Here is a 17,412-nt window from a genome sequence, read left to right as displayed (position 1 = left end):
TGTTGCATTATGGAATATACAATTAATTTATTTGACCTGATTGTGATGTCATATGTGGCAATAACATCTACTGGTTTAATGAGCTACAGCAGCTTTCTCTAATATGTCACCCTTTGTTGTGTTGTGGGCCTCAAACTTTCTCACTGACACTATATTGGAGAAAGCTAACACATGAGTGAAATCATGGAGCCTACATCTTTCCACAGGCTATGCCTTAGGCCAAGCACAAAACTGTAACTTTTAAATAGCATCATTTTTTTTTGCTCTAAAATATGCTCTAAAATAAGAACAATTAACAGATTTATTAACTTTCCTTATTTATATTATATTTATATTGGGGCTTATTTGGCTTTAGTACAGTAAACACTAAACTAACTTTAGATATCTTTTGGTTAATAAATTCAAATGTTTTATTTAGACTTAATTTTCATATTGTTATTTTTTCTGGAGGATTTCTGCCTGATGTCTTGCCATTTAAAGTTAAGACTGACTGAGTTCTTTGGGATAAAACATATCTCACAGGCAACTTATTTGGCTAAAAGTGTAGCCATATTTTCATCTCTCCTCCCTTTCTCTCCCTCTTATGTATTATTTATTTATTTTATTCAATTTCTCCCATCTCAAACAAGTGACTTTAGATTATGAACAATCATTAACATTTGAGCTTTAGTTATATAGACATATAACAATTATGAAGATTTATGATTCTTAATACTTGCCTATTTCAAGTAAAAAATTGAATGTATTGTTTGTTTTTTAAAATATTTTGTATTATGTCATTCAGAACCAAAAGTACAGAAGATATTGATGTATTTCTACAGAGGTGTTTTGAGTGCCAGGATGTCATGGCTCTTTACCAGCTAGTTTTGAGATCAGTTGAAGAGTCCTTGAAAAGTGATAAGGAGAAAAGACTCATGAAAGAGGCAAGTTTTCAAGGCTGATGCAATAACACATCTAATTTTATGGATTAGGCACTTTACTTAAGACAGTGTTTTTCAAACAGCATTACAATTTGAAGACTACTCTTCACAAAATTTCATAGCCAGTATGCTGGTTCGGGAATTCTGAGAATTAAAGCCAATGCATTGTAAAGTTGCCAAGCTGAAAAACACTAATTTAGTATATGGATAATGAAAGGCAAGTAAGTTCAGTTTTCTTCCTTCTAATAAGATGGGAGACTGATAACTTCCCTTGTTCCCTGGGAGTCATTGGTATACTTTTCACTAACATTTTCTGCAGGATTGGATTCAGTAATTTAAATGTCTCCTTTGCAATCTAATTCCATGATCACCGAAACCCCTTTGTTTTACATTTGTCTTTCAAAATAGTTCTTCTTTTTAAACTTTAGTTGTATAAGATTAATTATAAACTCTTGAGATTTGTGTTGAAAAATTGGTATTAAAAAAAAAGAAAATCCCAAGAATATTCAGAAAAAAAGTAAATATAGTCCCTTGTCTGTGTGATCTTATTACTTATTTAGGAAATGTTCATCTCACATAAATAACTCTGGGCAGCTAACAGCCAAAATAGTATAATAAAAATTCTAAAAATGAAACAAAAAAATTAAATTAGCCTTTTTTGTATTGTGCAAAGAAAAATACAGGTAGTTCTGAACTTATGACCATCTGTTTAGACTAGCACTGAAAAAGTGACATGATGAGACTTCATATTTATGACCACTGCTCGGTCCTTTTAATCACGTGATTTCAGTTCAGGTGATTGGCAACTGACATGTATTTAGGATAGGTGCAGTGTCCAAGGTTCACATTATCACCTCTTCTAGCCTTCCCAACAGGCTTCTGACTAACAAAGTCAAAGCTGGATTTGTTTAATAATCATGGCAAAAAACATTGTAAAATTGGAATGCCGCATTTATTAATCACATCACTTAATGAGAAAAGTTACAGTCCCAATTGTGGCCACAAGTTGAGGACTTACTTGTAAAGATACTTTGTGATCTCTGTATAGAGGATTTTTCTATGAAAAGAAACCCCAAAAAGAAATGCACATAGCTGGGACTTCTGGTTTGGGTTTCTTCGGTGACGGACCAAAATCGCGATCGTCCGCGGTTTTGATCCGTGCTTGCCACTGGAGCGCCCCGAGCTGCCTGGATTTGGGGCTGAAGCCACCCCGTAGAGGTGGTGAAGAAGGGGGATCCGTCAGCAGGGTTGAGGAGAGTCGCATTTCTCCTCCTCGGCTGGCCATTACTCCCTTTCCCAAAGGTGGTTGCAGCAGTGGTCAGAAATGGCCCCTTCAAAGAAAAACCCAACTGGACAAGATTGTGCAGGAGGAAGTTTAAAGGAGAAAGTTTGACTGACCGGGTTGAATGGAGAATATCTATTTAAGGTACCTGGAACCTGAATTTTAAAGACTAATACTATTCCTAAAAAAGATTTTAAGCTGCAAAAGGGAAAGGGAACAGAATTGCCTTTTTTTCCTCTAACATTGACAGTTTTAACTGACTTGGAACATTAAGAAGAGATTCAAATAAGAAATTAATACTAATCCACTTTGACACTAATAGGCTATTTCTAGCTGAAAATAAAGTGTCAAAGGGATAAAGAATTTTGAATAATTTAAAAACTTTCTTTAAAAAAAAAAGAAATAAAGCAGCGGAGAGAAAAAGGAAAAAAGAGGGTGAAATCTGGAAAGTGGAGGAGACCACCTGGAACTTTAAAAAAAATATTGATAGTAGAATTCTAACAAGGCTTGCAAAAGATACATTGTAGCTGAAACTTTGTTACAAGATAACAAAGCCCCTGGAAAGAGAAAGTGAGAAAAGAAGCAAGAAACAGTTTTGGATTATTGGATGATTCCTGGAACTTTGGATGGAGGATCCTAATGAAATAAAATAAAATCAATTGGGGGTTGTTTAAATTTTTTTAAAATGGCATCACTCCTTGAAGACTTAAAATGAGACTTAAAGAACAAAAAGAAGAAGAACAAGATGGAAGAGGATCTTTTGGCTTCATATTTCAATTTTTAGAAATGGAGATCTTGAACTATGAAAAACAACAAGAAACGCTGGCAGAACAAGAAGGGCGGGACAACGAAGAAGCCATCTTTAATGATCAAGCAATTCTAAGCGGGGTAAAAAAGGGAAAGGGGGGAAAGGGAGTTAAAAACTTAAGCACTGAAGCAACAACCAAAAAAAGAGTAATTTGAAAAGTAATCATAATATTAGGAAGAAGCAGAAGGGAGGATCACAGAAGGGAGAATCAGATAGAAAAGGGTATAAAAAGGGGAGAGAGAAGAAGAGAGGGAAGAAAGAAAGGAAAAAAAGCTACAAAAAACAAACAAGATATCGAGGTACAGCAAAAGCGTACAAGAATTAAAGGTATAAACCTATTTAAAAGACACAGAGACAATGGTTAAAATTTAACTTGAGAGGATTCTGCAAGGGATAGCATTGTTATATTAGAAATAGAAAAGGGTTAGAAAATATGTTAGATGATTAAAGTGAGAAAAAATTTCTATTGATATGTAGTGGAATATTTGTAAAGAGAATAAGGCTCTCAGTGATTTAAAAAGAACGTTTTAAAAAAACTGAAAAACATGGAAGATTTTTATCAGTTGACAAGATGAACTTGAATAAGAATAATAACTTCGTTGACTATTGTTAATAACTATTTGTTTTTTTATTTAAAGACAGTAATAAAGAAAATATGAAATATAGATGATTAAAGTGAAAGACAACTGATATTACTAGGTAATGTTTGTTAAAAGAAATAGAAATGTAAAAGATTGTTATTAATATTAATGGCAGAGCTGTATTTGAATAGAATAATTATTCCATTTACTATTGTTATACATACATACACAGATATATATACATATATACTTTTTTAGTGTGTATTTTAAGGGAATGTACCAAGCAGAATTTGATTGAAAATAGGTATGTGTTATAAAATAGAGGTTAGAAAATGAATGTTATAACGGTAAAGATGTAACTTAAATTTTTAAATAATATTTGAAAAAAGATACAAAGGTGTTACACTCTAGTAATTACAGAAGAAAATTTGTTTTATGAGAAAAGATAATATGAAAGTGTCAACAGGACAGACGAAAGTATAAATACATTGATTAGAAAGATTTTAAAAATTAGAAAAAGATATGTACTTGAATTAAGAAAGGAATGAGATAATTTAAAATAAGGCTATAGGAAGTAAAGAAAGGGAAAAGCTATTGAAAAAATTATGAAAATAGTTATAAGATATGGATTAGAATGTATAAGATAAATATGTATTGAGTTTATGTCTGTATGGAGAAGTGATAACCCGAGGCCACATTGTTCTCAAAAAAATATATTTTATTTGTATTTGTATGTTTTGTGAAAACTTAAATGAAACTTTTATTTTAAAAAATGCACATAGTGGTAGTTTAATAAAGCATCTCCTGGTTTTCTTAACAGTACTGTGTTATCTGTCTTGATAATCATGTAACAGAATCAATCAATACAATAAACTTGTTTATGTGTTTGTTTTATAGATTCTGTGCCTCATCAGTGTTAGTCACAATGGAATCAGTGAATCAGAACTCATGGAACTCTGCCCTGAGCTATCGTGGGAAATGCTGGCCTCCTTAATTTATAGAATGCACAAAATGTGTATCTTGACTTACAGATGTGGTTTGTTAAGGTTTCAGCATCTTCAGGTATTTTGGCAAAGAAATTAGTTACTTAATGATCTTACTGTATATTTATCAGCCAGTTTTTGCTAATGCTTTGGACATATTTTTTAAAGCTAAAAAATCTGTCCAAAATTAATCTGTCCAATTAATATATCATTATTAATGTAATTTTTTTATTTCCAACATTCACAACACTTTCTTTACAAGTTTGTTCTTAAGAAAATAAATTATTTTATCCAGTACTGATGTCTCACAAAGTAGGCAAGAAATGGCAAGTAAAATTCACTACATTCACTATTTCACTATAATAGCTTAGCATTTGTAAAAACACAAGTAGTCCTCGACTTGCAACAATTCATTTAGTGACTATTCAAAGTTACAATGGCTCTGAAAAAAGTGATTTATGACCATTTTTCACATTACAACCTTTGCAGCTTCACCATAGTCACTTGATCAAAATTCAGATGCTTGGCAAATGAACATTGCTGTGTCCTAAGGTCATGTGACCATCTTTGGTGATCTTCTGACAAGCAAAGCCAATGGGGAAGCCAGATTCACTTAACAATCAAGTTGCTAACTTATCAACCGTAGTGGTTCACTTAATAACTAACCCAAGAAAGGTTGTAAAATGGAGCAAACCTCACTTAACAAATGTCTTGCTTAACAACAAAATGTTGGGCTCAATTGTGTCATAAGTCAAGGACTACCTATACATGCATAAGCCTGGATTTTTCTTTTACTTCCTGGGAAGTGACTTGCTGATTATCGTTTATTATTCTCTTTGGAATGTTACACTAATTGCAGGGTTGGTATGCTCTGGGTTCTTTTGATTAAACAGTGTCATGTGGAGACCCAGCAAATGCATCATCTCTGTAGTAATGTTCTGGAATTAGATTCTTTCCTCCCCCCCACCCCCCCACCCCGACACAGAGAGGCCCTTGTTTGTTTAGAATGGCAGTCCCCAACATTTGCTGGTTGGCAGCCTGGGGGGAGGGAGAGGGGTACTGGACTACATGAACACATCACATCACATCAGTGTGTCCCCATACTCAGCTTGAATTGTGTGAGTGACAGGCTGACATGCATGCATATACATGGATGCGCAGCTCAACCTTTGCAAGTTGTATGTGTGTCCCCATGTGCCGGCCTGCTGTTTGTGCAAGTTGAGCTCTGCATGCTGGGCTGCAGCTCGCACAGTCCCTTCCAAATATGTCATAGCCCACTAATGTATCGCAGCCCAGAGGTTGGGGACCCCGGTTTAGAACAGTCATAAAGACATGGTTGTTCATCCAGGCTTTTGGCAGAGAGAGGGAGATGTGCTTAATTTATTTATCTTTTCTACATAATTGATTATATTGTAATTTTTTTATTTGAATGTTAGGAGCTTCCCAGAGGCATTGAGTTGGGCAGCATACAAGTTTAATATGTTACTGTTGTTATTACTATTGTTACACAATAGTACTAATATTTCTTTTCAGGCTTGGGATACAGTGAAACTGGAATATATAGAAGGAAGTCAGAATGGTTTTGCCTCTCATAGAGAAAAACTGATAGACTACTTTACCAGGCAGTTGAGGTAAGATTTTCAGATTATGAGATATAGAAATAATTTAGTGACTATTTAAATACTTAATAAATAATGTAGGTAATTTTGGTTATAACTGCCTTGTTAGCACGATTTGCCATCAGAAAATCCATCCAGTCCAGATTTTGGAATCCATGGTAAATGGCTTCACATAGTCACAATTTGGAGCATGTTTTGGAAATTTTTAAGCATGTAGAATATGGCAGATGGGCTTTTAAGTACACATGTTTTTTCACATTCTTGTTATGTGCAATTTTATTATCTGTGACTATTTGCTGTAAGAGGATACAACTATATTATATGATTGTCCTACATACCAAGTGATTGTAGTTTAAATATTACATGATAGGGCAGCTAAAGGACTAGGGTATAACTTAGGAACCCCATATTTCAAATCTCATTTCTACCACTATCTCATTTTACTATTTGTTTGCTTTTCTATTTCTTTAATTGCATCTTGCATTGCACAGTTCAAGCAAGCAATTGGGGACTAGATCTCTCCCAGCACTGGCCTATCAACACTAGGCTTAGAAGAAGCAATTAAACCAGTGTAAAACTAATGCCGCTTAGCCCTAACTCACAACTCCATTTGATCCAAATGGATACCATGGTTGAGAGTATTGAAGGCTGATATATTTTAATAGAATATTTTTGTAGAACTTTTTCTGTCTTATGCTAGTTTCCCAGGCAGGACATTCCTCATCCACTTCTGATTATCTCCTTTTATATGTTAGCTCTGATCCAGCAACAGAAAAAAAAAATCTTAATTTTATTGTGTCTGATCATTTTTACATTATCACTACAAATTTAAAAAAAATACAGTTGGAAAGACCAGACATATATTTCATGTTCAAATAAATGCCTTTGTAAAATAGTATTTATGATTCTACTGTAATTTAGATAATCCCATTTCCTTGCAATTTGCCTTCTTACCTATTCTTCCACTCCAATCATCCTAGTGAAGAAAGAGTGACATGGAGGAGTGCAGATGAATTGCCCTGGTTGTTCCAGCAACAAGGGGACAAGCAGAAGTTACATAAATGCTTATTGAATCTGTTTATATCTCAGAATCTTTATAAAAGGTAAGGATGAAGTTTTTAGACTATGGCTTTGTAGATTTCTGGTGACAAGATTTGTTTGTTAATAAACTTGGAATCTTATTGAATTAAATAAATAACAAAGGGTACATGTCTAATTATATGTTTTGGTTATTCAGAGTAAAAATTAATAAAACACTGTAAAACGTAGGGACTACTCTACTCTGCACGAGTCAAAAAGAGGGCTTTGAAAATATTTACAGACTCCTCATATCCCAGACATAAACTGTTTCAACTCCTACCCTTAAAATGATGCGATAGAGCACTGTACACCAGAACAACTAGACATAAGGACAGTTTTTTTCCTGAATGCCATCACTCTGTTAAACAAATAATTCCCTCAACACTGTCCAACTATTTACAAAGTCTGCACTACTATTACTATTAATCTTCTCATCTCTCCTTATCACCCATCCCCTCCCACTTGTGACAGTATGACTGTAACTTTGTTGCTTGTATCCTTACGATTTATATTGACTATTTCCTAGTATGATTTGATTGCTTATTGTACCCTATGATTATTTTTAAGTATTGTACCTGATGATTCTTGAGTCTTGATGAATGTATCTTTTCTTTTATGTACACAGAGAGCATTTGCACCAAGACAAATTCCTTGTGTGTCCAATCACACTTGGCCAATAAGGAATCCTATTTATCTTCTATCTAAAAGAATTCTTCCCAAATTATCTGAATGGCATATTGGATATCTTTTCTTTGTTACAGTTCAAAAGTTGTATTCTTGACAGGCAATTTGTTTTAGACTGGAAAAAGAAATAAAGAGCTCTTTGTTCTGTTTGGTATCATATATATAAAGTGTACAGAGGGAGATAGATTGCTGAAGAATATATAAGAGATAAACAATCTGGTGCTCTCTTGATGATTTAGCTGCAACTACCGTAATACCTGAGAAGGGATTGTGGGAATTGCAGTTCAGAATATTTCAAAGGCTGATTCACAGATTGCTGATATCTGCTATTTATGGGGGTGGGAAGCTGCACCAAAGGCAGAGACTGCTTTAGTTTTGGTTTACTGTGGTGCTTCTCTGTTGCTGCTCCTTCATCTTTTTGCTTAACTTGGGAAATTTAGTTCAGTGAGCAAAGCATGCTGTTTTTAATGGAGGAAATGTCAGTTTCATTCTCTGGAAAATACAGTTTTAAAATACCTAGGGGGAGAGGTAGAGACCACTGTACTATGGGATGGATAGTGATGCTTGAGTAACATGCTTGTGTATATTTGTGATTCAAAATATAAAGTTGTGTTAATTCTGGCTTCAGACTGGATTGAATTAAGCAATAAAGAAAGAGCTCCCGTTCAGATCTTTTTAAAAACCTTAAGATAAAATATCAAGAAAAGCAGGGGAAAATACTTCATGTGATGGTAAAATTTTCTTTATTTAATTTGTATACTAAAAATATTTGTGCATTCATATGTTGAAAATAATGGTTTGTCCAAAGTCATATGCAGTACATAGTAAAAAGAGGCCCAGAAACTGCTGTAATTTCAGAACCAATATCTACAAGTGTTGAAACATTGTAAAGCCAACAAGCTCTGACCATGAAACATTCCCAATCTCTTCTGAGTGTGGCAGAAATAATCTGGTTCCAAAATATGATGTTCTAATAAGGAACACATGTTTTAAGATTAGATCTCTTTTATAAGTTTGAACACCCTATTTTAATCTTAGAATAGGAGATTCTGAGTTCAGAATCTTTTCACTGCAAAATGTGTTGAATTTTGCATTTTGGTTTTTTATATTGATTTATGTTTTTTTAAATTTGCCATTAAAAAATTTATATTTGGAAGGGGGAGCTATTTGATTTATGCTTCTTAGGGTGTCATGCCCCTGGTGGAGACTGACTCTGAGGAAGAGTAGGAACAGCCAACAGGGAGTGGAAGTGTGGCTCCAGAGGTGGTGGAGAAGCCTGGGGTAGGGCAGAGGCCAGCTGAGCAATCAGAGGAGGATCCAGGCCCATCCCCTATCCATCCTAGGGCACACAAGGAGGAGAGGATCAGGGACAAGCATGGTCTATGTGGGAGGAGAGGGCCATTATCCTCCTCATGGGTTGCAGCTGTGAGCTCTGTATAAGAGTTTGAAACTGCGTGTTCACAGGCGCTGAAGTCGAATTAGTGTTTTCCTTGGATGAGCTTTATCTTTGTTGGTGTTCTTCCCTTGGGCTCTCCCCGGGTATCTTCCTGGAATGTGTGATTAATTATCTTGGTTTGCCTTGGAACTCTCATCAATATGGTTTGTTTCTGGTTTCCTTTTGCTTCATTATCTACTTTTTGAATTTAAACTGACTAATAAAACAGCGAAGCTAAGTTGAAGGCATTGCAAGACCTTGATTCATGTTTTAGTTTTTGTGTTATTTATGAGACACTACAGGTCATCATATTTTGACTTCAGCCACTCCTTCAACTTATTTTTGCTTTTTGTGGGGTGACCATGGATCAGCTCAGAGCAGACAATGCCAGTTAAGCCAGCAAGTGGCTCTTTTGACTACACAGGTGGCACAAATGCAAGTGTCTGGCCATGCTGCAAATGCCCAGTGGCAGTGCCAGATAAGTTTGATGGTTCGCTGGCCCAATTTCCAGCATTTTGGGGGCAGTGCCAGCTTTATATGAGCCTTCAGCCTGAGGACTTCCCCACTGACCGGGATAAGGTGGGGTTTTTGATTAGTTTGTTGTCAGGCTCTGCAGCACGTTGGGCGATGCCTCTGTCGACCCAGCCCAACCAGGTGTTGGACAATTATGCCGAATTTTGCCGTCAGTTCCAGGCCATGTTTAAGGACCCTGTTCGGAGCCAAACAGCAAACAGACGTTTGAGAGAGTTGAAGCAGGGGCGTGGCTCACTCATGGATTATATTGCGAGTTTTCGGGTGGTTGTCCAGGATGTACAATGGAATGAGGCAGCACTATTAGATCAGTTCCAGGATGGTTAGTCGTCAGAGCTCCTGGACAAGTTGGCGCACACTGAATGCCCTCACACCCTTCAGGAGCTCATGCATCTGTGTCTTCATATCGATGCTAGGCTTCAGCAGCGACGGGTGCGATGACGGATGGAGACTGCATCTGTTCCCAGCAAGACGGCGCCCCTGGTGGAAGTGCCTTTGGAGGAGCCCATGCAGTTGGGGGCTGTCCGCCCTTGCCTGACTCAAGTAGAAAGGGATAGATGTCGTTGTGATGGTTTATGCCTCTATTGTGGCAATTGAGGCCATTTTGCGGTCAAGTGTCCTGTTACGACATCCACAGCAGCAGACGCCAGCAGTGGTGGGAAATGAGCATCGCTTAACCTGTGGAGGTCTGTAGGTCGGGTTGTAAAGTCCTTACATCGCTCAACCTGTGGAGGTCTGTAGGTCGGGTTGTAAAGTCCTTAGGCCCACCATCTTTACCAACCTTGCCACCCTCGCCACCTTTGACATCTTTGACATCTCCACCCCAGTCGTCATTGGTGAAGCATCTTGTGCAAGTGTGATTGTGCTTGGTGTGGGGAGCAGTAGAGATCCAAGCCTTGGTTGACTCGGGTCACAGCCAATTTAATGGATGCTCATTTTGTCAAAGCAGTGGTTCATTTCTCAGCAACAGGTGTCCCCACCAGTAATGATAGAGACGATTGATGGTCGGCCCCTTCGTTCAGGACCTGTGGTTGCTGCAACCAAACCCCTTTGCATGCGTGTTGGGCAGCATGTGGAGGAAACCGTGTTTTATGTTGCCGCAGTGCCTCATTTTCTGGTGGTGCTGGGTTTGGAGTGGTTACAGGCCCATGATCCACAGATTGTCTGGTCGTCTGGAGCTGTGCAGTTCCTTGATAGGAAGTGTGCCAACCATTGCTTGCGATCCTGTACAGGGAGTGTGGCTATGCCCATGGACCTGGATCTACCTGTGGAGTTGGTGGACTTTGCTGATACGTTTGAGGAGAAGGAGGTGGATCAGTTGCCCCCGCATCGGGCGTATAACTGTCCAATCGACTTGTTGCCCGATGCAAAATTGCTGGTGGGTCGCATATACTCCCTGTCAGAACCGGAGTTGGCTGTATTGTGGGATATGTGGCATCCTGTGGGATCTGTCGACAAGCCAAATATGTTCCTGGTGTGCCCCCTGGTCTCTTGCAGCCCTTGTCCACACCAGAACGACCTTGGGGGGCAGTTTCATTGGACTTCATCACTGAATTGCCACCATCGAAAGGTGCTACAACCATTTTGGTGGTGGTGGTATGTTGATTAAAATGGCCCCCTTTATTCCGTGCGTGGGTCTTCCAACGGACAAGATAACGGCTCAGTTGTTTATCTCCCATGTATTCCGGTTGCATGGGTTACCAGACCGAACAGTATCAGATCGGGGGGTAAAATTTACGGCACACTTCTGGCAGACACTACTCGCGAAACTGCAGGTTCAGGCATGTCTGTCGTCTGCTTATCACCCCGAAACTGATGGGGGGACAGAGAGAGAAATTGCTATTTTGGAGCAGTTCTTCTGCTGTTTCAGCAATACTCAACAAGACAATTGGGTGGAAGTGCTGCTGGTGGCAGAATTCGCTTATAACAATGCTCAACATGCATCCACCCATGTGTTCTTTGCTAACTATAGTTTTCATCCATGACTTTTGTCTTTAGCCCCATCTGATTCCCCATTTCTGGCAGTGGATACGTTTTGCAAGAGTTAAAAGCCATGCACCACATGGTCCGCAATCAACTAGAGAGAGCCAAGGAGGACTACAAACATTTTGCAGACCGATATCATCTCAATGTTCCGCCTTTAGCAGTAGGCAATCGGGTTTGGCTCTCTACTCGATATTTACCAATGACACGGCCATAGAAAAAGCTCGATCACCATTACTTGGGACCTTTCCTGGTTGAAGTGGTGATCAATCCTGTGGCTTTTCATTTCTCCCTGCCACGGACCATGCATATCCATCCTGTTTTTCATCGCTTCCTGTTAGTCCCTGCTTCGGCCGACAGTCTGCATAGATCAGCTCCTTCACAGCTGGGCTCAGTAGCCCCTCTGGGAGAGGTGGAGTATGAGGTGGAGAGTATCTGAGATTCACACCAGTTGCAGGGCCAATTTCAATATTTGGTGGCAAATTACCCATAACAATATGGAAACTTCAATTTGAAAAAATTGCTATGGCGTTAAAAAAAAACTAGCTATGTAACAAACTTTAAAAACTGATACAACACCTTATGCTGACAGATGAAGGCAGAATGCACCAATTATCAGTGCAAGCAAGAGAAAAAACTCCTATACACAAAATCCATTGCATTATAATAGTCTTCTGTAGTATTACAGCTAGAGAACAGAACGTGCCAATCAAGAGATGGTAGGTTGGCAGATATAAGATCATAGTTGGCTTTTTTTGAAGTTGTATTTGGGGAATCCATCATTATAATCCTCTTTGTGGGGGCGTAAATTTAGACAAAAGTCAATCATGCTGTGGTCACTGTTTGAAAAGGGTTCTTCTATTTGTAGGCCATAGATTGAGTTTGAGCTGTTGCAGATGAGGTTGAGGTAGTTGTTGAGTCTAGTGTTGTTAGTTACTAATTGATCTAGTCCCAGTGTCATAACAGCATTGTACAGGGTTGCATGTATAGGTTTGGATGTACATTCATTTAGGGTCCAATTTATAAGAGGTAGATTGAGGTCACCAATGAAAATAAGAGGCTCTGGGCACGAGGTAGCCCATGTTAGCAGTGAAGTTAACTTGTTAGTTTGTTAGCTTGTTTGCATGAACTATGTCATAATCAGGGGTTCTGTAGCATAGTAAGAAGGAGATTGTGGTGTTTAAGGACAGTTCACAGACTATGGTCTCTGGAAGAGCAAGCTCCTGTGTAATTTGAATTTTTTTTAGATTTAGGGACTATATATAGAAGATAGCAACTTCACCTCCTCTACAGATTTCGCGATCTGACCGATAAACGTGATATTCTCTGATTGTGGTAATGGAGTCTGGAAAAGATGCATTCAACCACGTCTCACAGACAAATATGTCAAATGTGGCCGTGCTTAGTAGGATGAGGAATTCATGCATTTTGTTTGCAAGGCTTCTTGCATTGAGTAGTTTGCATTTAAGATATGTAGTAGTGGGTCTAGGGGATGTAAGGGGCCTGCATGTCTAAAGTTGGATGTTGCAGTGATGGTTATTGGGACGTAAGTTGAAGGTCTTGCTTTTGATATATTATGTGCGGTAGTCAATGTATTTCCTAGTTCATGGAGTCGTTGAGTTCAGAACATAGTTCACGGGATTGTACACATTGTTGTAAGGTTAGGTCAGGACAAGAACGAAGATTCTTACAGTTGGTATTACTCTTGGTGAGTGAATCATTTTTGCAAATAACCCTGCAGAAGCGTGGAGCCACCGAGCCGTCACTGTTTTTGAACTCTGGGCCAATGTGGGAAATGTTGAGTATTTCATCAGAGGAGATAGTTGATGCTTGATAGTCTCTGATGATGTTGCCGACATTTGTGATGTCATCATTGTCATTGTTGTCCTCTAGACCAAATAAGATGGCTGTTGGGATGCTTCTGTTCACGCTCAATGGCATTATTATTATGTTAAATAATAATAATAATAATAATAATAATAATAATAATAATAATAATAATAATAATATGAGAAGCATTATTTCCTAACAGAACAGTGCAGTTCTATAAGAAGGACAGCTACAATCTTGACCACTAGCTTTCCAAATTGTATGCTAAGCATTTGAAGAGCAGTGTGGCAGGGATAGCTTATAAGATATATGGGCACCTGTTGAAAATGTTTATATTTCAGTTCCTTTATAAAATTGGAAAGATATTCGTTTATTTTGTATCCCCAGTTTGGTTCATACATTGTTTTATTTTTTTAAAAAAAAAACTATGAGCTACTTATTGTGGTCCAATTCACCTATAAAGCAAAGCTGTTGTGGTAAACCAAAAGCAAACAATCTATGTAAATACTTCACACAATATATTAACGTGACCAATAAGATTCTTTGAATGTTTTAATGAGTTTAATTAGTATTTACTGCTTGTAGGGGACATTTTGCAGAACTACTCAGCTACTGGCAGCTTCTTGGGAAAGATAAGAGCTCCATGGCAGTAGAATATTTAAGTTCTCTGAAGTTATATGAGAAAAATTGTGAAGGAGAAGAAAGCATGATCTGTTTGGCTGATCTTTATGAGACCCTGGGGCAATTTCTAAAAGACCTAGGTCTTCTCAGTCAGGTAAGTACCTCTCCAGAAAAAAAGACACTTTCAGATCTCTGTTTTCCAGTGGCAGATGCAGAATCAGATTTCCGTAGAAACTTGAGTTTTTACTTGAACAACTTTAGTCTTTCATTTAAATATGCTTCTTATTTTTCATGATTATGGAAATTTGACAATAGATATAAGATATCTGTATCAGTTTAGCCATGTGATTGATTAATCAATGCAACTGATTTCATGTTATCATTTTTACTGAACCAAATTAAGCCTAGGGCTGTGTGTGTGTGTGTGTGTGTGTGTGTGTGTGTGTTACTGCCTATCCTTTTCTAAAAAGAAAAAAAAAACACCTCACCTTCTTCACAGGCAATTGTTCCATTGCAGCGCTCTCTGGAGATTCGAGAGACTGCCCTTGATCCAGATCATCCAAGAGTGGCTCAGTCACTTCATCAGTTAGCTAGTGTTTATGTGCAATGGAAGAAATATGGCAATGCTGAGCAGTTATATAAACAAGCACTTGAGATCTCTGAAAATGCTTATGGATCTGATCATCTCAGGATAGCTCGTGAACTTGATGCTCTGGCAACATTATATCAGAAGCAGAACAAGTAAGGAAAAACCATATTGTATCCAGAACCTGTCCCCGCTTCATTTTTAACAAGATCTTTCTGCTAGAATTTTCTTGGTATTGAATTGGCCAGGGAATTGGGTTTGAGAACATTGGGGGAATAGACAGGGAATGAAAGTTTTGAGGATGGGGAATGATTTTAAATAGTTAATTATTGTAAATAATCTTATGGAAACCTGGGAGAAAAATTAGGGAGGATTGGAAAGTAGTACAGTTCATAAAACAAATGTGATTGTTGATTGGTTTTACTATATCTTAGTTTATGTGTTATCTGCCTCATTCATCATGCAAAACACTGTAACTGATATTTTTGAAATATCATTTTAAGGAATTGCTTCAATTTTGTTTCATCTTAGCTTATCTACAAAAATTAAATGGATTTGCACGAAGTTAATACACTGATAGAAAGGAAGGAGAAAATATCAGAATTCATAAGCTACACTAGGAACTAAAAAAATCATGGAAAAAGAAAAAGAATAGAAAATATTTCTGCCAAGAAAATAATACAGATTAATTCATAGAATCATCAGAATTCAATCAGAAGGAGAGTTCAAGTTCAAACATCCATTTTCACAGCTAATACTTACATGAAACCTATACATTAACCTGTGTGTCTGCATTGTGCCAGATTTCTGTGGGCTATTAATGACAGAAGAACTGAAAGAAAAAAACATAAAGATGAAATTAAAAGTCAGGAAAAAGTTTAAATCTGTATATGTTGATGCCTGCAGCAATATTGTAGAAAAGTTATATAGTACTGTATAGTACAGGACTTTTGTTGACTTTTGTTGGAACTAGTACCCATTATATCCTGAGAAATTATGATCTTCTATAAATATTCTACTGCTAAAACTTCTGTTGATCTACTAGTTATTATTAATTACATTTTTCATTTTAGATTTGAACAGGCTGAACATCTTAGAAAGAAATCCTTCAAAATTCAGCAAAAAATTGCAAGATGGAAAGGCAGTTTGGTAAATACATGTAACTTCACTGTATAGTGTTCAATATCTTTATATAAGCAATGACTGTTGGCTTGAGTCATCATTTTTTTAAAAATGACAAAGCTGTTCTCAGATTGGCATTCTTGTTAGTATGTAGTCAATATGGATTAGAACAGGAGTCGCCAACTTTTTGGACCTCAGGGATCAACTCATAATTTTAAATCCCAGGGACCTCTAATATGAATTTTGACTGACGGTCAAAATTGCTGACATTGGTGGGAGAGATTGAGAGAGAGATCTGATCTAACCTCTCTGTCTCCCTCCCTCCCTTTCCCTCTCTCTCTCTCTAACACACACACACACACACACACACACACACACACACAGAGGTGGGGTGGGATTCAAATTTCTTAACCAGTTCTGTGGGCATGGCCTAATTTGTGGGTGTGGCTTGGTGGTCATGTGACTGGGCGTGGTTTGCATGTAAATATTATAAATATTTATGTAAATATTGAATTTTTATAAAAAAGCAATTTTTACCCAAAATCAGGCAAAGCAGACAGAAGATTGAACTGCTCACAGAATCACAGATTCACTTAGAGATCTGTGTTTCTGCCATCAGCTAGCTGAGTCTGCACTGTTTCAGTCCTAAGGAAGGTTCAGCTCTGCTTTAAAAGCAGAGCTGAAGATCTAAAGATTAGCTAGAAAGCAAGAAATCCAATGGTTTCCTGCTTTCTAGCTAATCTAAATCTCCTGACAGAACACCTGATAGTTGGAAAAAGGAAAAATAGCAATTTAGCAGACAAGTGTGCCAGATAAGGAGTGAGTGGGCGGGGAGGGAGGGCCATGTAGGTGGTGCAGCCTGGATTAATTGCTTTGGGGGGTGTTCTGGGGGTGACATTTCTCTATGGACCACCAAAATTTTCTCTCAGACCACCAGTGGGCCACAGCCCACCGGTTGGCGACCGCTGGACTCATAGACCTCTGAGGTCCATTCCGACTCTAATGTATTTATATGGTTTTGGCGATTTCAGTAAATTGATTCAAATGTCATTTACAAATACAACTTGAAACTGTTATATCACGTTAGCTATATTAAATTTCCATACCAAAATAGATTGTTTTGATTCTTTTTTCTCAAAAAGTTTTTAAAAATCAGAAGTATTTTATAATTCTGAAAAAATGTCTAGCAGTACTATCATTCCTACTTATTTTTCTTTCTCCCTCTCCCTCTCTCTCTCTATTTTTAAGAAGGGAGAATTTTCATGCAAATATTCTCTTTCTTTTTCTGCCTGTCTCTCTCTCTCTCTTATCTAAATGGATAGGTGATTTGGGGGATATATTTATATG

At 37.5% G+C, this 17,412-nt stretch overlaps 1 protein-coding gene across 3 annotated transcripts in view; it reads left to right on the top strand.

Annotated features, from left to right (window-relative positions):
• Positions 1 to 17,412, top strand: part of NPHP3 (nephrocystin 3) — an 81,101-nt gene that overhangs the window by 42,411 nt on the left and 21,278 nt on the right. For 2 of the 3 annotated variants that reach the window (XM_026720384.2, XM_026720381.2), the window contains exons 16-22: positions 785 to 923; positions 4,489 to 4,653; positions 6,108 to 6,205; positions 7,174 to 7,296; positions 14,322 to 14,511; positions 14,857 to 15,098; positions 16,017 to 16,092. In XM_026720384.2, coding sequence (XP_026576169.1) covers positions 785 to 923; positions 4,489 to 4,653; positions 6,108 to 6,205; positions 7,174 to 7,296; positions 14,322 to 14,511; positions 14,857 to 15,098; positions 16,017 to 16,092 — 1,033 coding nt within the window. The remainder of the gene's footprint in view (positions 1 to 784; positions 924 to 4,488; positions 4,654 to 6,107; positions 6,206 to 7,173; positions 7,297 to 14,321; positions 14,512 to 14,856; positions 15,099 to 16,016; positions 16,093 to 17,412) is intronic. The other variant, XM_026720382.2, reaches the window with a different exon arrangement.

The sequence above is a fragment of the Pseudonaja textilis genome, chromosome Z, assembly GCF_049901715.1.
Source record: "Pseudonaja textilis isolate UNSWEBS1 chromosome Z, rPseTex1.2, whole genome shotgun sequence".
Taxonomy (NCBI): Eukaryota; Metazoa; Chordata; class Lepidosauria; order Squamata; family Elapidae; genus Pseudonaja; species Pseudonaja textilis.
The sequence above is the reverse complement of the archived record's forward strand: the minus strand, read 5'-3'. Positions and strand labels throughout refer to the sequence as shown.